The following is a 23,682-nucleotide window of genomic DNA, read 5'->3' as shown; positions in this document are numbered from 1 at the left end:
GAGCCATAAAGAAGAAAGAAAAAAAAAAAAATACGTCAAACATTGTCAAAAAAGTTCGATTTTTGTTGTGTTTCGCACTGCAGATAAATATTTCTCAGAATAAAAATTGACCCGTGCAGTTGTGTGATAATCTTTAAAACGCTAAAACTAACATATTTCCTATGATACAAACAATTCACAATGGAGTTCTTGGTACTTTTCCTGTGTGGTGTTGTCGTGAACTTGCCTACTGCTTATTCTCAACAAAAAGATGAAATAATATTTAATTACAACAATACGTGAGTATTTTGAATGCAAGTTAAAATTAACAAATGTAAAATATCTTGCCCTTTTCTTATTTTACTGCTTAAAACTATATATCAAGCCAGGAAGTAGGTATAACTTAATATTCATACCCAACTATAATAGAAAGCTAATAAAACAATAGTCTAATTACTTATCTAATTATAATAATAAGAAGGCCAATGCCCAGCTTAACATTAATCTTTTTAGATAGTGTTTATTCATCAAAATGTTTCTTGCAATGGACTCCTTTGTCTTGATATTATTATAACAATTGATGTTTGTTTTTAATTCCTGCTGACCTACTAGTTTACCTATCTGTGCTGATGATTTTATTTTAACTTGGAAATATTTGCTCTGGTGTGGACTGACATCAATCTTATTTTTCTGTAACCATTTACAAAGTGTATGTATAATAAGAAGTATTCTGGGCATCCATATAAGGAAACATGTATAAATATTTAGGGAAGCAAACAGCAGTTAACAATGTGATACAATTACCAACCAAACTTTAAGTTTGCCAAAACAGTTTTCACAAATATACTTCTTACTTCTTACACTCAATTAAATCAACTATCTATTTAAATACCTTCCTAGACTGCATCTCACTTAACAACAGTTGTGATTGCAGTCAAATACCTGCCTTGTTCTGCATAAAAAAGTTACAGTAAATAATCTAAAACTTTGTTTTAAAATGTTACTTTTGTTGAAAGTAAGAAATTATTATTCTGTGGTAAGAAGAAGAAAGAAAAATAATTTATTTGGTTCAAATATGGTTTTTAAACAGTAAATAATTTGACAGAATTTATTGAGCCATCTTGAGTGTCACTGGTGATGCAATAAATTTTGACTCATCAAAATACAATTCATGCCTGTGATTTGTTAAATTGAAATGGATATTTTGCTAAGATTTACTTGTTTAGGTAATTATAAACATCTACTTTTCTTATCAGTTGCAAATTATATCCCAACTAAGATACCACAGTAAATGTACGGATGACGGCACAAAATGCTAAACATTTTAGGACTTTACGTATTTGGAATTAGGGTGAATTTGCAACAAAAGTCTGGTCTGCTGCTGCTGTAACTTACGTAGGTAACAATATAATAAAAAAACTATTTTGATAATTCAAGATAAACAATAACACAATCTATTGATTGTTATTACTCATATTTTGATAAGTTTGTTATATTGTTTTATCTAGGTTTTACCAATGATATCATCTATGCCACGGTACTTTTTCACTACATATTATAAAAGTACTGACTGTTAATGTTCACGATAAACATTCAGAGTTTAGCACTTACTAAAGCCTGGTCCGTGAGCACGTAGAATTTTGTCCAATGACCCCAAGCTACTCATCCTTATCGCTCGCGCGTAATTTTGTTGCTGTCGCGCTCGCACACTCACTGCGGGCGCCCGTCGCACAGTCGCGACAGCAATATAATTACGCGCGAGCGATAAGGATGGGTAGCTTGGGGTCATTGGACGAAATTCTATGTGCTCACAGACCAGGCATTTAACACACTTTATTGTACATCACACAAGACAAGAAAAAAAGATAGAAATGTACAAAAGATCAGCACAATTTAGGCTGTATTATGTCTATAGAGCTATCTCTTCCAGACAGCCTAGAGCAGTGGTTCTTAACCTTTAAGTCACGAGGGACCATTTTACCAAATTTCTGTCTTGTCAGGGACCACTTTTTTTTTTTTCAAAATTCTATGAAAGGGGAGATCGATTTCTCGCACACTGTACGCCGTTTGCGTTGTGTTGACTCGACTCATCACGTCACGTCACTTTTGTTTATTATGATGTCTTCGTGGACCACTTGGAATGCCTCCAGGGACCACCAGTGGTCTGCGGACCACCGGTTAAGAACCACTGGCCTAGAGGGAATAATTTCAAAGCTAGTAGGCTATGTCTAAAGCTAGATTATATTATACATATTAACACACCTAATGTAGTGTTTAATCAGCGTTGCGAGTTTTTTTTTTCGCCAATTCGGGACTTTCGTACTTTTTGAGTGAAAATAGCGGGATTCTTCCGTCAGAAGCGGGACATAGTAAAAAAACGTATATAATCAAAGGTTTTCAAATATTTATCCTTTTATTTGACTTAAAATTACGTTTACGTGACAATAGATAGCAAAAGTAGCCATAGAAAATGTATTTTAACAAAAAAATAATATTTTAAATCAGATTTACTCTATCGTTAAATTCGTCTTTAGAATAAAAAAAGAAAAAAAAAAAAACAAAAATCGAAGTAAAAAAATTATTCTTTAGAATAATATGGAGTTTCAAACAATAGTCTGATGAAGTCAGTGTCTCTTTCCGAAAAGCGGGACAGAGCCTGTCCCGCGCGGGACATTTAAATTTGATTTAAAAATCGGGACGTCCCGCCAAAATCGGGACGTCTGGCAACGCTGTGTTTAATTCACATCTGTTTAAAATACCGAACATACAAATCTGAAGCACATCTGAAGTTTTTCTGACATTTGACGTTACAAAAGCACCCTCCCGTGCCGCGCGCTCCCTACCTCAGCACTGATCTATACTTACATTTACACAGTTTAATCTAATTTTATAATGCAGTCTTACATTATATCGTTATTTCCATTCAATAAATAAATTATAATCTATATACAGGGTGGAATTTTGTAATGCCACCTGGAGGGAAAGTACTCTTATAATATAATATCATATAATATAGTACTGTATATAAAAATGAAACCCGTTTTCCGTTGTCACGACATAACATGAAAACGGCTTGACCGATTTGGCTGATTTTTTTTGTAGTTTTCTAATACTCTGTATAAGGTTTTTACGGAAAAAAATATAAAGAAAATCTCTACGCTAAGGCGGTACGAAGTTCGCCGGGTCAGCTAGTCTATCTACTATATAAATAAAAATGAATTGATGTTCGTTAGTCTGATTTAAACTCGAGAACGGCTGGGCCGATTGAGCTGATTTTGGTTTTAAAATGTTTGTCGTAGTCCAGGGTAGGTCTAAACGGTGAGCAAATACGCGCGCGATATTGTTTTTCTGTGACAGACAAAATTCCACGCGGGCGAAGCCGCGGGCGGAAAGCTAGTAAATAAATAAATATCCTTGGACATTTACACTGCGCTTCTAGTCCCAAACTGAGCAAAGCTTGTACTATGGGTACTGGACAACGGATATAAACATACTTAAATACTTTTTTTTTGTAAATACTTATTATAGCATAGAAAACACTAAAGGTCATTATCCTTCCTACCCACATTTTATAGTCCTACGATATTACTTATTTCTGCACAACAGATAATGTTAATTTGTTACAGATATAAGTACAATGTTCCCTACACGGTGTACGTTAACAAACAGACAGAGTACATCATGGAATTTGGAGGGGTAAGTTCACTATCATATGTTATAGGCCTTTTACAAATGTTTTAGTAATGACAAGTATGTTTGTATTTGTGTGTATAAAAAGTTTAGAAGCTTCATTCTAACCCTAAAAACCAAGTTTTCAATGGGCTGTATTATTTAGTAGCTTAAATCAATCGATACGTTATCAGTCAAATGAGTTCGTGACCATACGCCATTGTCGCCAAAGTCTATGGAAAGTCGCAGACAGCAATTAACAAGGACAATATGCGCATGGTGGTGACAATATGCCAAACCCTCCAATTGTCTCTGGTAGATTGGAGAGCTGCACCTACAAGGTGGACCGACGACCTCGTAAAGGTAGCAGGGAAGCGCTGGACGCTGGCCGCTACCAATCGATCAACATGGAAAGCATTGGGGGAGGCCTATGTTCAGCAGTGGACTTCCTATGGCTGAAATGATGATGATGATGAGATTGGAGAGGGTCCTGCGGATACTAAGTGTAACAAACTTACAAATACGCGTACGCGTCTAGGACGCTACGCCACCGTGAACATTGACGTTAAATGACCTGATGACGGAGTGACCTGATGATGGAATGGAGGCCACGTAGCGGGAAACGCAGCGTAGAACGTCCACCCAAAAGGTGGACCGACGACCTCATAAAGGTAGCAGGAAGGCGCTGGATGCAGGCCGCCACTAACCGGCCATTATGGAAATCAATTGGGGAGGCCTGTGTTCAGAAGTGGACGTCCTGTAGCTGAAATGATGATGATGATGAGTGATAAATTGTATTTGATGATGATGATAATAATTATGTTTCCAGGACGTCGACAGTCCACGCTACGATACTCCCGCCCGGGTGACAGTGGCGAGCGACTTCGCCAACCGAACGTACCCTCTGTTCATCACCGCTCGTCAGCAGAAAGGTACGTTTATTTTACTTTGATCAACTACTAGCAAGTTCCCGAAGTTCAGGTTGGACCGACGACCTCATAAAGGTAGCAGGTAGGTGCTGAATGTAGGCGCTACTAACCGGGCGATGTGGAAATCATTGGGGCGTATGTTTAGCGATGGGCGTCCTGTGGCTGAAATAATAATGATGATGACTAGGAAGTTAAGGTGGAATTGCTTCTATCTTTAACACCGCGATGCAGGTTTACAGACACGGAGGTGTGTGCCTCAGTAAGCATGTATCAGCGCCATCTATCGAGTGACGCCTGATAACAATGTGTAGGGCTAGTCGATAGATGTCGCCACCTACAATGTCTCAGTAGCTCGGCAAGCTAAAGGTTGTTGTTTATTGATTAGGGAGAAATAATTATGCGAACACCAAGCTTCCGCTCCAATTGGTGCAAACCGGGCAAAGGCGATTTTTACACTGCACCGCGCTCCTCCGCGGTCCGCGTGGCGACATATAATTACGAATCCCGCGCGCAAACGTGTTGTCAGTGTGTTGTGCCGCGCGTGTTTTCTATACAAACTGAGGTACTTCAACTTGCATATAATGATTAAATCTGTCGTCCCGCGTACCGCGGCGGAGCGCGGTGCAGTGTAATAATCACCAACTTTTAATAATGATAATGTTATTTCTTCCAGGCGTGTTCTCCTGGCAACTCCCAATGCTGGTCCAGACGCCGGTCAGCCTGGAACAGTTCACGAATATATCCCGGACGCTGTGCCCTCACAACAACCCCTACTCTGAGGACGAGGAGTCGTGCGGTAAGGTTTTTAGTTGGAATATCTTCTTATTGATTTGTTTAAAGGCATTAAGCCAAATAAATTGGTAAAGTCCGGTCGCCGAGCACGTAGAATTTCGTCCAATTACCCCAATCTACCCATCCTTATCGCTCGCGCGTAATTGCTGTCGCGCTCGCACACTCACTGCGGGCGCCCGTCGCACAGTCGCGACAGAAATACAATTACGCGCGAGCGACAAGGATGGGTAGCTTGGGGTCATTGGACAAAATTCTATGTGCTCACGGACCAGGTTTTACATAAGGCGAACTGAATACTTAATGCCACGATAGCCGAACGGTTTAGGGGTGACCGACTCGTGATCCGGGGAACGCGGGTTCGGTCCCCGCCGCCGCTCGACTATTGTGGTGAGCTCACTCGTGACACAAGCATATTTAGCTTAGCACGAGGGGCTAACGGGACTATTAGTAATTTGTGCAATAACGATTACTAATAATCCTTTGACAGATTATTTAAAGTTTTTAAAGTGACAGTTAATGTTAACTAGTCCATTACATTTTAATTATTCTGCCCTTAAAATTGTTTTTGTAAATAATTTACTGGTAAATTAACGAGAAGGGAATTCTGAAGGTAAGTCTAAATATCGTTATGTACCTTAATACAGAACTAAGTACTAAAGTAGACTAAACTTAGGTTGAGTGTAAATTTTGACAGGTAATTGACAGCTGTCAGTCTGACAGAATGTGTGGAATGAACATGAAATGTCAGAAACGTCAATTCCTTTCTGAAAAGACACGTACAATTTTTGCAATAAAAATGTTTTCTGTTGACAAATGTTATGAAAAAAGTCATATTTAAGAATAAGATACTAAATATGATTAATATTTAAAAATTAGGAATCTCAATACTCCATTCTTTACTGCATTTCACAGTGTAGATATAAGGTCTTTTGTCTTCCTTTATGTGCGACAAATAGTTTTAATGTCGTAATAAAAAGTAAAAATAATAATAACACGGTCCCATAATGCTATAATTTATTTTTCTTTCTGTTCACGCCTCCTTAGAATGTGGGATGTGGATTAAAACCAACTGTGGGCCTGTTATACGTAAATAAATATTCATTATATTTGCGGATTGACACGGCTTTCATTGGATGTACTGGATATACAGGGTGGCTGAACAAAATTATTTTATTTTAAACTTTATCTTTAACATAAAACAATGATTAAATTTTTTAATCGCTATTTCTTAGGCCCGCTACATGAAACGGACAGCTCGAACAGTTATCCAGTGATAAATACAGGGTGTGGTTTTGTAAAATAACGTCCATCTCAGTCATCTAGTACACATGAATGTAATTACAAGAAAAATGCAAATAAAATTTTAACTATTACTTTATTAGAAAAAAACCTTGTTCAAACGTCTCTTAAAACTTTCGTGACGACTTCAACTGCTCGAGCGGTTCCGTTTATGTCTATGTATAATACTAAAATTTGTTATGCAGTCCCAGTTTTAAACTAAATTGATATTTCAATAAAATACTACCGCCCTCTATGTGTCACACGTCATTCGTCAAACCCGTGTCAAACCGCACACAATAATCACTTACACATCTGTCAATTGTTGATATTATACAGATTAGTTTAGATGTCAAAGGTAAGATTCCATTTTGACATTGACATTCCATCAAATCGTGGCTAAAAATTCACTGTGTGATTGTGTTTTCACTATTTTTCTAGTTAGTAACGTAAAAAAGTAGAATAAGCACATAGATCAGGGGTGTTCAACCGGTCGATCGCGACTATTAGTCCAGTCGATCGTGACAAGGCAAAAAATACATGATTGTGTACTAAACTATGCTGTTTCATTTAAGATTTCAAGAAGTGTAAGTGGTAGATCGTCCAGGGTATCGTTAGTAAACATTAGATCTTACGTCTAATCAAGTTGGCCACCCCTGACATAGACATTCAACATGTGACTTACTGCCTAGCAATAAAGTACGAATTCGCTCATTGCTACATAATAGTTTAAAATATTATAAAACGCGCATGTATTGCATTCTCATATTCATCATATTTACATTGTTTCTATTACATACACGTAGCATTAATAAATTGCACAGATACCATTTAGCGTCGATATTGAAATACGACTATTAATACAGGGTGTTGATATCAATCCTCGCCATATTTAGAGAGTTGATATAACTTTGATTGATTAGGGATTCAGAATAACCTACTAAAGGTTATTCTGATCACGAATCAGTAAAAAGAATTGACTTCGAAAAATATTTAAAACGAACTTTAACTTTAGTTAGTGAAAGAAAAAATACCTATTTACACTACCTACTTTACGTGGTTTCCTTCAGTAGGCTATCTGACATGATAAGTGAGCGATCCGCGTAGCTCGATGGTGCCGCAGTGTAAACGTATTGCAGTATTGCGAGCCACAGTACAGTTGATATCGCACGGAAAATATTCGCAAAAAAATCCACTTTCGTTTGTTTTTTTTTTGTGGATAATGCGTTTATATAAGTCATAATAGATCACCTAAATAAATATGGCGAGTATTGAAATCAACACCCTGTATAATGATCACAGATAAAGCTTGTAGGTAACCCATTCCTTTCGTTTGAGATACTATTTTACTCGTAATTCTTAACTGCATTTGCTGTGTGCGCATATTGCTTGCACTTATAAACATTGAGACATGGCACACAAACATTTGAATATTGTAATTGGTTACTACCGTATTCATGAATACAAGCATGACACAAACATTATTGAAAAAAAAACATCAATATTGAGGGTGTAAAAATACATAACGAAGCCTGAGAACCTTCGAGAATAGAGAAAAGAATATATTTTGTGGTCAATATAAAAGTTTAAATTCTTATTAATTTTTTAACGCAATGTAAAGACAAGTGCAAACACATCCATTTTTAATGTTACTTGACAGAAAGAAAGGAAGAAAGATTTTTTACACCCTATATTTTTTACTTCATTTTTCACGTCAAAGAGAAGTGGCCAAAAAGTTGATAACACATATTCCAATTGTAACAAAGACGTTGCGAACTTATTGGCTGCTTGTCAATAATTATTTGTCTGATTATACCTTTATCATTAAGCCACGCCCACCTCACGCCCACATCTTGACTCTCTGTATAATATAACAATGAACAGATGTCCAACAAAAGCACAACCACAAAATTGCTTTCTTTTCAGATGTATCATCTTTGAACAATCCAATCGTACACCTGACATCCTCATCACCAGACGATATAAAAGTCACGATTGTAGTCGAAAAAGTTGTGGACTTCTTCATACCTTTAAACTCAGAGACGAATCTAACAAGCACGCCCAGTCAGCCAAAATATTACTTCTACCCTTTCAAGCAAGGACCGAATGACATGATGGATCTGTCAACGCAAAACGTCAAAAAGAAGCACATGTGTCACGAGGAATTGAATGATAAGGAACAGAGTCAGTTGAACTCGTATTTTTTGAGGAGTAGCTTCTTGAAGGATGAGGATGGATGGATGTCCAGGCCGAAAAGTGTGATCGTTATGATTGAGTCGGATGATGACATTTGCGCGGTGGTGTCAATACAGAATTACTCGGTAAGTGATTGATTAAAGGTATAGTTCTTGCAACTCACAAAGGCGAGTGAGCTTTACTTGTGTGTGTACTACATGTACGTACATGCACATAACTATAGTGTTTAACTTTCCCCCGGGACAAACTTGACCTTCACTGGTTGGGTTTTTGTGTCGGTCAAGCTGTAGATCCTGGCTACACAGGAGTTGCAGCGGTGGGAACGAGAGGTGGGAATATTCTCGTTAAGTTATTCCTTATTTCGTTGTGGATAAAAAAAAATCTCGTCTTTAAAGCATTTATCACACTTGATGCGGTCTGCGGTCTTGTCAAATGAACGCAGCCCGCAACTGTCAGTTTGCGTTCTTTGCACAATAGTTTTTTTTAATAATATAACTTTTTTGTTCCAGTGTCCAGTATTTGACAACGAAAGAGACATTTTATATGATGGATACTATTTAACAATGACTCGTCGAGGGGGCATTACTCTGACGGTACTTTTTTAACCCTTTAAATGACATTGGGAATATACTTCCCACCGTATTTTGTACTTATAATAAAAATATTTATTTTTCAGCAAGACACATTCCCCAAGGGTTTCTACATAGTGTTCATAGTCAAGACGTCAGACGACGACTGCACGGACCGCGCCGCCAATAGTTCACTTCCCAAGATGGCGCATTATTTGGGCTGGGGAGGAGAAAGCGTGGTCTACGTTCCTACGAACGACGGGAGAGTGAAGCAATTCAGGTACGTCATCATCATCATCATCATTTCAGCCACAGGACGTCCACTGCTGAACATAGGCCTCCCCCAATGACTTCCACATCGCCCGGTTGGTAGCGGCCTGCATCCAGCGCCTTCCTGCTACCTTTATCAGGTCGGTCCACCTTGTGGGTGTGTGTTAGGTCATCATCATCATCATTAGGTCATTTAGCCACTGCCGAGTCAACCTCACTCTTCCCGTGGATGTCGTAAGAGGCGACTAAGGGACAAATATGCGAGCATCAGGCCTCCCCAACCCGTCTGGCCAGCGTGGGGAGTGTAGAGCACGTAGAATTTTGTCCAATGACCCCAAGCTACTCATCCTTGTCGCTCGCGCGTAATTATATTGCTGTCGCGACTGTGCGACGGGCGCCCGCAGTGAGTGTGCGAGCGCGATAGCAACATAATTACGGGCGAGCGATAAGGATGGGTAGCTTGGGGTCATTGGACAAAATTCTACGTGCTCACGGACCAGGCTATAGAAGGCTTAAATAACTCATCCAAGATTTATGCCCGTATTCATAAACATTACTATGAGGTCTCACAGTGCGCGTGGACGCACAGGGTGACACACGAACCAATCACAGAGCTCTATTCAAGGCTGTGCGTTCGATTTGCTGCTTCACTTAAGCAAGCATCGCTTGTGAATACGCGCGTTATTTTTGTTGCAGTTTCAAAATAATCGAGACCATCTCCTACCAAGAGTACTTGATAGCGGCGGGCGCGGCTTTGGCCTTCTTCTTATCATTCTACATGGCTTTCATCATCGTCATCATCTGCCAGAGGCGAAAGATTTTAGGGAGCACTGCGACGATCGACAGCGCGAATACTGAAGGTGAGATACGTAGCGTGGGGTAGCAATACACCCCAGTTGATGATCTCCACAATACCCCCCAAGAATTGCGAAGACTAAGGTTAGATACGCTTGTTTTTGTTCTGGGGTGCACTAATACCCCAATCTGTCTGGTGCTGGGGTGTGCTAATACCCCGGTAAAATTGTTAATTAACTATATTGACGTCAGATACTTGACAGACGACAGCGCGAATACTGAAGGTGAGATACTTAGCGTGGGGTATAAATATTAAATACACCCCAGTTGATGATCTCCACAATACCCCCCAAGAATTGCGAAGACTAAGGTTAGATACGCTTGTTTTTGTTTTGGGGTTCACTAATACCCCATGCGATAGTACTGACTGGTACAAGAAGCTACTGTGTCGCCATCTGGCGCACAACACGCGTATATTTTCTTCTTTCCATAACAAATCTTTTTTTTTACCATAGGTGAAGAATACGCACGCAAACGGCACTCTTACCCTTAGTCAACAATACCCCGATAAAACCAGATGTTTGTAAGTTACCTTAACAGTGCGAATATCGAGGGTATTATATTTAACGTCCTGGGGTACCCTGATACCCCACTCTGACACCACGTTAAAATGTGATTAAGATTTGCAAAAATTTTACCAGCCTTGAGAAAAGATAAATTCCAAAATTATGAAATTACAATACCACTATAATCTTACTATGGGCCTCATAAGAAGGCTCAAGGTCACCCAAAGGGCGATGGAGCGGGCTATGCTCGGAGTTTCCCTGCGTGATCGAATCAGAAATGAGGAGATCCGCAGGAGAACCAAAGTAACCGACATAGCTCGCAGAATTGCTAAAATCAAGTGGCAGTGGGCGGGGCACGTAGCTCGTAGAGACGATGGCCGCTGGGGCAGGAAAGTTCTCGAGTGGCGACCACGGGCTGGAAGACTAGCGTGGGCAGGCCTCCTACTAGGTGGACCGACGATCTGGTAAAGGTCGCGGGAAGAGCCTGGATGCGGGCAGCGCAGGACCGTTCATTGCGGAAAACCTTGGGGGAGGCCTTTGTCCAGCAGTGGACGTCATTTGGCTGAAACGAACGAACGAACGAACAATAACCTTACAGAAGGCCGCCTCACACCCGACGCCATCGGTCGCAGCGCTCCCGTAGCGGTGACAGATGCAAGCGGCTCTGGCGAGAGCTCGACGCGACGAAGACGCGTCGGCGACGGAGACGGAAACCTGTCTTCGCAGCGGACCGGTAAGTGGGGTGTAATTGTACCCCAATATTTATGGGGTAAATACAGGTAGGCCAAAAAATAATGATACATATAAATATAAAATTTAGACCTTCAAGTAAAATAAAAAAATTAAAAAAATATGATTGAAATAGAAAAACACGCGTTCAACGGGACATTTTTATACAAGGTGTCCCAAAATTAGCACGTCACACTGACACTGGAGGTAGCTGAGTCTAAGACGCATCGAACAAGCTTTAGTATGTCCATAGAAAAGTGTCATAAGTTTTAAGATATGACCAATTTTATTTATTCATTTCCATAAAAAAGTTTGATGCGTTTTGAAATATGACTCATATTATTTATTTGGCACAAGTTGGACCGACGACCAAACGATCGACATGGAAAGCATTGGGGGAGGCCTATGTTCAGCAGTGGACGTCCTATGGCTGAAATGATGATGATGAAAAGTGATTTCTATGTAATGTACGACGTTTGGTTCGTGAAAAGGTGATACATGGAAAATTACGTAGTATAGATTTTTACAAGCCATACAAATTGTGAACCTATTCCAATGGCATTAAAGTCCAATTCAAATTGCAGCGGAATGCAGTTCGTCGTCTGACACCGAGTCGGACTTCTCAACGCTCGACGATGCTAACACCGAGAAAGACGTCTACAGATTGGGCGGGAAACTGTGCGTCGCTAATCTGGCCAAGTAAATAATTATTATTTCTATACGTAATCCTAATTAACATTTAGCTAGTCGCGCCTAAATGCTTATACCAGGCCAATTCATCTCCGCGAGTTTACATCGAAAACAAAACACGCACGATGGCCCACCTACAGGATACTATTCGACAAGGCCTCACATACGAGCGAACAGTACTAAATACTGTGCAGTATTTAACTGCCTAAATAATAATAAAAACACAGAATGTACTTTTTTAAGTTGCCTCAAGACACTGAGAGGTAAATAAGTAGTTAATATTATTCATGATAATTCATGCTAAATCATGTATTTCCTCCGCCATTTTCCGCAGTTTGGCACCTCACGTCACATCATTTTACCGAAGTCAGCCCTATAGCTTCGGCGCAGTGCCGATCACCATAGCTGGGCATTAACTCGTTAATCCGTTAATCGTTAATTAACGAAGTTAACATTTCTATTAACGGATTAACTTTTAAGTTAACTTTAAAAAATGTTAACGGACTCGTTAACTTCCGTTAAATTATCCTATGTCCTTTAATCGTTAATCCAGTACCAACTATTTACCAAAAAGATACAGTAGGCCCGCTGAAAAACGCGTTCTGACAAGTACGTTCTGGCTTCCAGAACTTCCAGAACTCAAAACATCAGTTTTTGTAACCAGATATGCCGTTAGGCTCTAAAACTGCTGGCACATTGACGGCGACAAGAGCTCTGCGGATGACGTCATTGATGCAGGCGTGTCAGGAGACTCGACCAGCGCTCATTTGACATGAGAGGCCATGGTGTCCTAACTCACCGACGCGAGTACCGCAACGACAGCGATGGGGATGGTTTGTCTTGACGCCAAGTCTAAAGGAAATGGCAAGGGAAAGTGTACTCCTGTCAAGCAGAGTCCCGATATTGGCCGAAAGAAGAGCATGTAGCCAATAACCGGACTCTGCCTGAAAGACCGCTAGTAGGCGAGCACGCTCTGCAGCATTTTCGGAGGAAGCCAATAGTTCACTCTGAAAACGCAAACAGAGCGGCTCGTCCCACTGCCTCTGAGACGATAGAGAGGTAGGTGGATCGGCTCCCGGGCATGCCCTAGTCCAAGCGTTTCGAAAAAAAATTTTTGAGTTTCAATTCTAAGTATGGGGAGCCCCCAATATTTATTATTATTATTTTTTATTTTTGCATCAAAATATTCTGCGGTTCACAGAATACATCTACTTACCGAGTTTCAACAGTATAGCTCTTATAGTTTCGGAAAAAAATGGCTGTGACATACGGACGGACAGACGGACAGACAGACATGACGAATCTATAAGGGTTCCGTTTTTTGCCATTTGGCTACGGAACCGTAACAAGCTTTTATACTGAAATGCAGTTGTACTAAAACGAAAAAAATAATTGTACTTATGCAAGGTTCAAATAATTTCGAAAGCTTGTAGCGCAAACATAAAAGAGGAATAAATTCCATGCGCGATACAAGCTTTCGAAATTATTTGAACATATTATTTTTTTCGTTTTATTATATTTATCATGTGTTAACGGATTAACGATTAACGTTAACTTGCGTTAACTCTTGCGAAATGTAACGTTTTAACGTTTAACGAAGTTAATTTTTTTATTAACGGTTTAACGATTAACGAAGTTAACTATTTGATTAACGGTGCCCAGCTATGCCGATCACTGACGTTTGTCAACAAAATGGTGCTTGACTCTTGAGACAGGCTAAATTATACCATATTGTTAATGACATTGAGCATATATTTTTTTTACTTATTATTATTCTGTGGTAGAACCCTTAAGATGGGAGGTACAGCTGAGCTAGAAAGCTAAAATAGTGAGACACGGGTCTTAACGCGACGTTTATTAATGAGTTACATTATGTACTCACGGCTTGACGTTTCGGCTGCGATGCTGCAGCCGTGGTCACAAGACTGGCGGCTCGCGGCGTCGTCCGTTAGGGCGGGCTTGAAGATTTTCAACTACCCTCAACCTCATATAGTCATTTGCTACACTACCACTAGTGATGTTACCACGACACACAACACTGACAGTATCCGTATCCGTATTCGTACTTGACGGCAAAATTCGCGGTTTGCATTTATTAATCACCGGATTCCACACTGGTGACAATTTAAATCCGTCCTCGATCGAAACTTTTATATTATTTAATTTCAATCGCTTCTCGAACTATCCTAGAAAAGAGAGCTAGAAAGCTACTACGAGTAGAACACACAATCACGCAAGTGTAATGTTTGCAGAAATATGACACTAACTCACTTGGGGTCCAATAGACCCCGCGCGACTATTTAAGGGTTAAGTAGTTGTGATTTCAAATAAATATTATATTTCTAGCTAGCGCATAATTGAGTCGGTGCCTGAGGCATTGGACCGGTGACATATGACGTGATAGAGCATACAGATCTGAAGCATATCTGAAAGGACATCATCCACGTTTCATATATTTTTGGTCCAAAATCAAAAGTGCCGGCCAACAAAAAAAAGTGCTGTATTCTGACAGAATACGTCCGCCTTAGCATTTGTTACTATGGCACCAAAGCTGTAGCACCACTATGCGTCGAGTATTTGAGATCTAAAATTCATCGAAAATTCATACATTTTTTGTTCAAAATCAAAAGTGTCGGCCAATAAAAAAAAGTGCTGTCTTCTGACAGAATACGTCCGCCTTAGCATTTGTTACTATGGCACCAAAGCTGTAGCACCACTGTGCGTCGAGTATTTGAGATCTAAAATTCATCGACGATTCATACATTTTTTGTTCAAAATCAAAAATGTCGGCCAATAAAAAAATAAGTGCTGTATTCTGACAGAATATGTCCGCCTTAGCATTTGTTACTATGACACCAAAGCTGTAGCACCACTGTGCGTCGTAGGTAGTATTTGAGATCAAAGTCAGTCGTTTCATATATTTTTAGAACTCAAATACTACGATGCACAGTGGTGCTACAGCTTTGGTGCCATAGTAACAAATGCTAAGGCGGACGTATTCTATCAGAATACAGCACTTTTATTTTTTGGCCGGCACTTTTGATTTTGGACCAAAATGGATGATGTCCTTTAACCGCTAGTCCTATGACATTATAAAGAGGAAAAATTTGATTGTGTGTTTGTTATTTATTGAATAGGCTCTGAAATTATTGGATCGATTTGAAAAAAAAAACGATACGGTTACGATCTCTTTCCAGGTTGATAAATGATGTGCTACGTATTTAATAGGACCAACCCCCACTTATCGTAAGAGGCGACTCTCTTGCCTCTGGTAAATTAGAGAGGGTCGTGCTCCTGCAATGGAGACTAACGCCGGTATTCACAAACATTACTATGAGGTCTCACAGTGCGCGTGGACGCACAGGGTGACACACGAACCAATCACAGAGCTTTATTCAACGCTGTGCGTTCGATTTTCTGCTTCACTTAAGCAAGTATCGTCGGCCGTTTGGTGTAGTGGTTCAGAACGGACTACTATGCCGAGAGGTCCCGGGTTCGATTCCCGGCCGGGCAGAAATTGAAATGATGAATTTTAATTTCTGTGACGGGTCTGGGTGTAAATATTTATAATATGTATGTATTTAATAAAAAAAAAAGTATATAAGTAGTATATCCGTTAAGCTAGCACCCATAACACAAGCATTGNAAAAAAAAAAAAAAAAAAAAAAAAAAAGTATCGTTTGTGAATACGGGTGTAAATGACCTGATGATGATGATTCTCCACAGATGCCGCCCCCGCGTTCTATCGGCGCGCTCGAAGATGTATCTGTGGAACGTTCTGACTGTGGCCGTGTTCTACACGCTGCCCGTTATACAACTGGTCGTCACATATCAACGGGTAAGTGTACTAGGGATGTTATGGATATGTAGTTTCGGTTATGGATACGGTTACGGATATTGGAATAATATTATTCCGGTTTCGGTTGCGGTTACGGATTATTCATTCTAAAGCACATATATCCATAACATCCCTGAAGTGTACCATCATCAAATTCAGTCAAACACACTTGGTGGGAAAATATTTCCCACTAAGTCACACCGTTACCTTCCCATGGATTTCTTTCGTTTACAACCATTGTACATTAGGCTGTTTTTTGGGGTACCCAATGGGTAAAAACGGGACGTTATTAGTTGACTCATTGACATTGTTAATTTATATTATGTACTAGCTTTCCGCCCGCGACTTTGTACGCGTGGATCCCGTTTTACCCCCTTAGGGGTGGAGTTTCGTAAAATCCTTTCTTGGCGGATGCCTACGTCATAACATCTACCTGCATGCCAAATTTCAGCCCGATCCGTCCAGTGGTTTGGGCTGTGCGTTGACAGATCACTGTGTCAGTCAGTCAGTCAGTCAATTTGAGTTCTATACAGGGTGTTAGGTAAATGGGTATATGAGCCGACATTAGCCCATGTTAACATGGTCATATAAATGGTATGGTGAAGTCAGAAAATTGATAATAATATCTTCATTTTAATTATTTTAATTTTCATACAAATCGATTTAAAAAAAAAACTTTGTATGAAAATTAAAAAAATTAAAATGATGATAATATCAAACTGACTTCACCATACCATTTATATGACCATGTTAACATATTCTAGTGTCGGCTCATATACCCATTTACCTAACACCCTGTATATTTAGAAGATAATGATGATCTATTAACATGTTTTGTTTGTATGTTTACCCGCATATTTTGTCCGCAGCTCCTGAACCAGTCGGGCAACCAAGACCTGTGCTATTTCAACTTCTTGTGCGCGCATCCGCTGCTAGTGCTGTCCGACTTCAACCACGTGTATTCTAACTTGGGATACGTGCTACTTGGGATCCTGTTTCTGGCACAAGTAAGTAATATTAGGGCCCTTTCATCATCATCATCATCACCTTAGCCATAGGACTTCCACCACCAGCTAACCATGGGTAGCTTGGGGTCATTAGACAAAATTATACGTGCTCACGGACGGCTTTAGTACTGTCACTTCAACCACGTATTCTAACTTGGGATACGTGCTACTTGGGATTCTGTTCTTAGCACAAGTAAGTAATATTAGCGGCCGCCCGCGACTTCGTGCGCGTGGATCCCGTTTTACCCCCTTCATCTATCTTACGCGGTTTAGATTTTTTCATACAAATGTTTTTTCCCGCTAACTCCTGTTCCCGTGGGAATTTTGCAATATCCTGTTGTAACTAAGCTTTAAGTTTACTAAGGTACCTGCATGCCAAATTTCAAGCGTGTAACTTAAGCGGTTTAGATTTTTCATACATAAGGATTTTCCCGCTATTTCCCGTTCCTGTGGGAATTTCGGGAATTCCTTTCTTAGTGCACCTCTACGGTACTTAAGCTACGTCCCTTCCAAATTTCAAGTGCCTACGTTTAGCCGTTTAGGCTGTGCGTTGGTCTGTCAGTGAGTTTCTCCTTTTATATTATTTAGATTAGGGCCCTTTCATCATCATCATCATCATCTCAGCCATAGGACGTCCACTGCTGAACATAGGCCTCCCCCAATGCTTTCCATGTTGCCCAGTTGGTAGCGGCCTGCGTCCAGCGCCTTCCTGCTACTTTTATGATGTCGTCGGTCCACCTTGTGGATGGACGTCTCACGTTGCGTTTTCCGGAACGCGTATAAATTCGCGTAATTATGTTGCTGTTGCGCTCGCACTCTCACTGCGGGCGCCCGTCGCACAGTCGCGACAGCAATATAATTACGCGCGAGCGATAAGGATGGGTAGCTTGGGGTCATTGGACGAAATTCTACGTACTCACAGACCGGGCTTTAGTACTGTCGGACTTCAACCACGTGTATTCCAATTTGGGATACGTGCTACTTGGGATCCTGTTTCTAGCTCAAGTTGTTTTTCTTGCTATGTCCCACTGGGGTATGGGTGTACCCCAAAGTATTGAGTGTGGGGTGTGGATGTACCCCAATAGAGAAGGGTTATAACTTTTTTAATTAAATAAATCACACTACCCTACTCTAGCCGGTTCTAAGGCATGGCTTATTCCACAGAAATAGGTATTTCTGTCACACGTCACTAAGAATATATAATATTATTTATATTGTTTTTTATTGTGATTCAGGTCTGGCGAAGGCAGCGACGTTACAGGGCCCGAGGCGTTGTAGAGGTGAGTTATTTTGGTGAACCTATTCGTAACAAAGCCTATTTTTAGCTTTCCCTTTATCCCAGGTAAGCGACAAAACGCGACAAGCGACAAAACGTCGCGACATAATGCGATACTTCACGTGACTTATTATGTCATATTCATATGTCTCTTTAACAAACACCCTGTATACAACAACTATTTGATATTTTCGAATGGTGTTTGTCGTTCACCTAAGACAACGGGTTAGGGCTCGTTCACACGGCAATGCACTTTTGCGGGACCAATAATGCTGGATCCTGCTCTCAGAGAGCGCAAGCGAAAGGTCATGGGTTCGATTCCCACATCAGGCAATTCGATTTTTTCAAGTTATTTAAAACACACTCGTAGAGTTTATAACAACAGTCGTTTTGCCGTGGGAAAGAGCTATAAGTTGGAGGAGTTAATAGAATCTATACTAATATAAAGGCGAAAGTAACTCTGTCTGTCTGTCTTGCTTTCACGCCAAAACCACTGAACCGATTTTGATTAAATTTGGCATAGAGATAGTTTGAGTCCCGGGAAAGGACATAGTTTTAATCCCGGTTTTTGAAACAGGGACGCTCGCGATAAAGTTTTTCTGTGACAGACAAAAACCCACGCGGGCGAAGCCGCGGGCTTTCCGCCCGCGTGGAACTTTCTAAAGCCCGGTCTGTGAGCACGTAGAATTTTGTCCAATGACCCCAAGCTACCCATCCTTATCGCTCTCGCGTAATTATGTTGCTGTCGCGCTCTCACACTCACTGCGGGCGCCCGTCGCACAGTTGCGGTAGTTTAGGGTCATTGGACAAAATTCTACGTGCTCGCAGACCAGACTATATCTATATTACTTTACCTATTTTTAAAACGGTTCAAACCTTATTCCCTTCCAGAAAGAGCTGGGTATACCGCAGCACTTCGGTCTTCTGTACGCGATGGGCGTAGCGCTAGTCAGCGAGGGACTACTATCAGCCGCCTACCACGTGTGTCCTAACAGCATGAACTTTCAATTCGGTGAGTTTTCATTACCACGTCATTATCATAATCACTAGTACAGGTTCAGCCAAACCAACGCGATCACACGCGATCAGCCGGCTTGCAGCGATGGCGACCAGACTTAAATGCATTGATCGCCATCGCTGCACGCCGGCTGATCGCGTGTGATCGCGTTGGATTGACCGAACCTTAAGTCACTTAAGGACGTAAGACACTTATCAACCCGGAAAGGGATTATTCTTTGTATTATTAGAGGCCGGTCGATCTATTCTCATAAATAAAACACTGGATACTCATCTTTCACATTATATTGCCTTATTTTAATTACAATTCATCACTTAGCACAAAAGCGCGCTGAGTCGTCTCCGCGCGTCCCTCTATTCTGACGTTTGATTCTCGTGTGACATTGACGTATTGTCAATGTCACTATGACAGCATCTCATTGGCTAGCTACTTTATCTCAAACGCAAGTCAAACGCTTCACGAAAATTTGCTGTTTTAGTAATTTTAGTTTGAAATAACGATACCGCTATTTTAACGTTTTATATTTTTCACAATTAACAGTATGAAACTCCATACTGCAACGCACACTTAGGCCCAGAACAGACGGTGAAACGCAACTGCAACGAAACTGCAACTGCTAGTTACTTTTGAGTTGCATCTAAGTTTCTGCCATAGCGTCCGTTGAGAGACCACACATGACGCGACCAGTTTGAAACTTTCAATTTCAGTTTCATTCATCAGAATCATCAGAAAGTTGCAGTTTCATTGCAGTTGCGTTTCACCGTCTGTTATGGTATATGGACACTCATGTGCAAAAGTGAACCATAATTTAAAAAAAATAGTGTTTTTTTGAAAATTCTAGGTTCTTCATCTCCATTCTCCATTCTTCTTCAAAACTAAAGGAACAAGGAAAAAACTTACATCATACTGATTCTTTTTCTTTGCTGTCTCATATTAAAGGTCTAAAAGGTCTTATTTTTTTCAATAGTGGTTAATTTTTGCATATGAGTGTCTATGTACAAAAATGTTGCAAATGATCTGTGGGAACCGGCCCTTCCTTGAAACTTCGCCTCATATGCTTTAAAAAGCTTAATTACAAAACTTATTGCAATTACTTCTTCTCACAGACACGTCATTCATGTACGTGACGTCAGTGCTATGCATGGTGAAGATATACCAGTCGCGGCATCCTGATATCAACGCGCGGGCACACGCTACTTTCGGAGTGTTAGCGCTTATTATATTCGTGGGTGAGTAGCCACTTGGGGTACATTTACACCCCAATGCTAGGTGGTACTAAATATAGCAAATAAAGATCTAATAATGTCATATTTAGATCCACGGGGATCAACTGGATTATTCTTAAAAAGTGCCCTGGGGTACGATTGTACCCCAAAACATGTGCGGTCTTGATGAAATATGGACTCTTTAGAAATGGTGGGTTCAATTCCCAGGGGCACAATAATAATTAAAGTTTTATTTTTCTTTTTATGTTAATATGCACGCAAGTAAGATTGACAAAAAATACGGTGTATCTGTTTTCAAAATTACGATTTTCTGTAAAGTGATTGAGCTATGTTAGAAACAAAAAATCTATAACAGAGCTGGGACCTCAAATAGTACAATAACCGTATTACAACAAATGGTACCTTAAACATATTGGTGGTGGGGTAACTAAACACCCCAACCTTTAAAAAAGTTGGATTGAAAATTCAAATATCTTGACCACTAGCGCTCGTACGTCTACGCTAGACAGTGAAATATGCCTTTTGATCGTTATAAGCGCTTGTTCCCAACGAGTCACACTAATCAGTGATAAAGTCCCCAACGAGTCACAGTGTTACAGTGTGACTGAATGGGAATAAGTGGTCTACACTAGACTCGACTTATAGAACGACGAATCTATACTTCTATACTAATATTATAAATGCGAAAGTAACTCTGTCTGTCTGTATGTCTCTCTTTCACGCCTAAACCACTCAACCGATTTTAATTAAATTTGGCATAGAGATAGTTTGAGTCCCGGGAAAGAACATAGGATAGTTTTTATTCCGGTTTTTGAAACAGGGACGCGCGCGATAAAGTTTTTCTGTGACACAAAATTCCACGCGGGCGGAAAGCTAGTATAACCTAAAATGTGTAATTAGTTTTCCGCTCCTAAGAGCGCTTACGCATTTAGGCGATTTAGTAGCGCGACAAACGCGCGACAGTCGCGCTGTCGAGAATTTCATACTATGTGACAGCGGATACATGCCTTCACATTATTAAAACGCTACAGCCGCGCTGCTGTCGCGCTTCTAACGCCATAATGTGAAAGCGCTCTAAAAATCTACTAAATTGTATTTCTGCAGGTCTGGTGGGCGTGTTAAACGCTAACTTCTACTTCTGGATCGCGTTCACGGCGCTGCACCTCGTCACGTGCCTCGTCATGACCTTCCAGATATACTATTTGGGAAGATTCCGCTTGGGTAAGTATGGAAAAATGTAATATAGTTGTTGCAATTCACGAAGGCGAGTGAGCTACATGTGTGGTGGCTCGCTACTGTTTGTGTTTCATAAGTTTTGACAGACATTACACTATCGTTATGTGCATGTACACGTATAGATGACCCACGCTGAACTGTCCCGCCAAACTCAATGACAGGGGGGCGCTACCATCGTTCAACTTTATGGTTTCCAACATGGCAAAAATCGGAACCAGCGATTCGGTATTGACGGTGGCGCCCCGCTGTCAATGTCATCGATAGGACAGTTCAGTATTTTGGAACTATAATACACACAAGGAAAGCGAATGAGCCTTCGTGAGTTGCAAGAAATATACTATCATCATCATAATTAACTAAATAAGAGGTTAGTCAGGCCGTTAGTGATGATATTTATGACGATTGCGATGGTCATGATGATGATGACAAATATGACCACTGTGATGATGAATGACAATGGCGGTGGTGAATGACTACAGTGATGATGAATGACAATGGTGATGGTGGCGATGATGAATAATAGCAATGGTCATGATAGTGACAGTGGTGATGATGAATGACAATGCTGATGATGATGCGTGCTGTTTAGTTAGAGAGAGCTTTGTTCCTGCAGTATTCATGAAACAACGATGATGATTAATGACAATAGTGATGAGGATGGTGACGAATGACAGTGGTGATGATGATGATTGACAGTGGTGATGATGAATGACAATGATGATGATAAAGATAATTATGGTGATGGTGATGAATAACAATGATGACTATGGTGATGATGACTTAGAGGGTCGTGATCCTGCAATAGGTACTAGACCAAATGACCTGATCTCTTGATGGTAGTGATGATGATGGTGACGAATGACAGTGGCGCCGATGATGATTGACAGCGGTGAAGATGAATGACAATGATTATGATAAAGATAATGATGGTACTGGTGATGATGATGAATGATGATGGTGATGAATGACAATGGTGACTATAGGATGACGCGTGACGTTTTCGTGGTTGGTCATGCTCCTTCAGTGGGCACTAAATGCTCTGATCACCTTATTAATGATGATGATTGTCTCTGATGATGACTTTGGTGATGACTTCAAGAGGGTCGTGATCCTGCAATAGGCATTAAATGACCTGATCACTTGATGGTAGTGATGATCGTGACGAATGACTGGCGACGATGATGATGAATGACAATGATGATGATAAAGATAATGATGATACTGGTGATGATGATGAATGATGATACTGGTGATGATGACAAAGACAATGACGGTACTGGTGATGATGATGAATGACAATGGTGACTATAGGATGACGCGTGACATACTCGTGGTTGGTCGTGATCCTGCAATAGGCACTAAATGACCTGATCACCTGATGGTAGTGATGATGATGATGATGTCATTCATTTCATGTGCGCAAACATTTTCTCGATAGTGTTTCATCTTCATGATTTCTGTTCAACCTCCTTTTTTTCCCCTTTTTTTTCCTTCTCTCTTTTTTTTCTCCCTTTGTCATCCATCCTATTATTATACAGGGTGTTACTTTGCATTCTTGCCATATTTACAGAGGTGACTATATTACTGATACTGATCACAAATCCGTTAAAAAATAATGC

The 23,682-nt window shown here is 40.4% G+C and overlaps 1 protein-coding gene across 3 annotated transcripts in view; it reads left to right on the top strand.

The window, feature by feature from the left end:
- The first annotated feature begins 42 nt into the window (after positions 1–42).
- LOC114363244 (SID1 transmembrane family member 1-like) overlaps positions 43–23,682 on the top strand; it is a 42,116-nt gene continuing 18,476 nt past the window's right edge. For 2 of the 3 annotated variants that reach the window (XM_028318919.1, XM_028318921.1), the window contains exons 1-16: positions 56–278; positions 3,606–3,675; positions 4,478–4,580; positions 5,251–5,373; positions 8,574–8,968; positions 9,353–9,436; positions 9,520–9,692; positions 10,379–10,542; positions 11,642–11,776; positions 12,357–12,471; positions 16,189–16,300; positions 17,170–17,307; positions 18,543–18,587; positions 19,475–19,595; positions 20,708–20,830; positions 21,932–22,048. In XM_028318919.1, coding sequence (XP_028174720.1) covers positions 181–278; positions 3,606–3,675; positions 4,478–4,580; positions 5,251–5,373; positions 8,574–8,968; positions 9,353–9,436; positions 9,520–9,692; positions 10,379–10,542; positions 11,642–11,776; positions 12,357–12,471; positions 16,189–16,300; positions 17,170–17,307; positions 18,543–18,587; positions 19,475–19,595; positions 20,708–20,830; positions 21,932–22,048 — 2,116 coding nt within the window. In that variant the 5' untranslated portion in view covers positions 56–180. Of the gene's footprint in view, positions 279–3,605; positions 3,676–4,477; positions 4,581–5,250; positions 5,374–8,573; positions 8,969–9,352; positions 9,437–9,519; positions 9,693–10,378; positions 10,543–11,641; positions 11,777–12,356; positions 12,472–16,188; positions 16,301–17,169; positions 17,308–18,542; positions 18,588–19,474; positions 19,596–20,707; positions 20,831–21,931; positions 22,049–23,682 lie in introns of all 3 variants that reach the window. The other variant, XM_028318920.1, reaches the window with a different exon arrangement.

This window comes from Ostrinia furnacalis, unplaced genomic scaffold (genome assembly GCF_004193835.3).
Source record: "Ostrinia furnacalis isolate ACB-3 unplaced genomic scaffold, ASM419383v2 OfSCF7033, whole genome shotgun sequence".
NCBI lineage: Eukaryota > Metazoa > Arthropoda > Insecta > Lepidoptera > Crambidae > Ostrinia > Ostrinia furnacalis.
The sequence above is the reverse complement of the archived record's forward strand: the minus strand, read 5'-3'. Positions and strand labels throughout refer to the sequence as shown.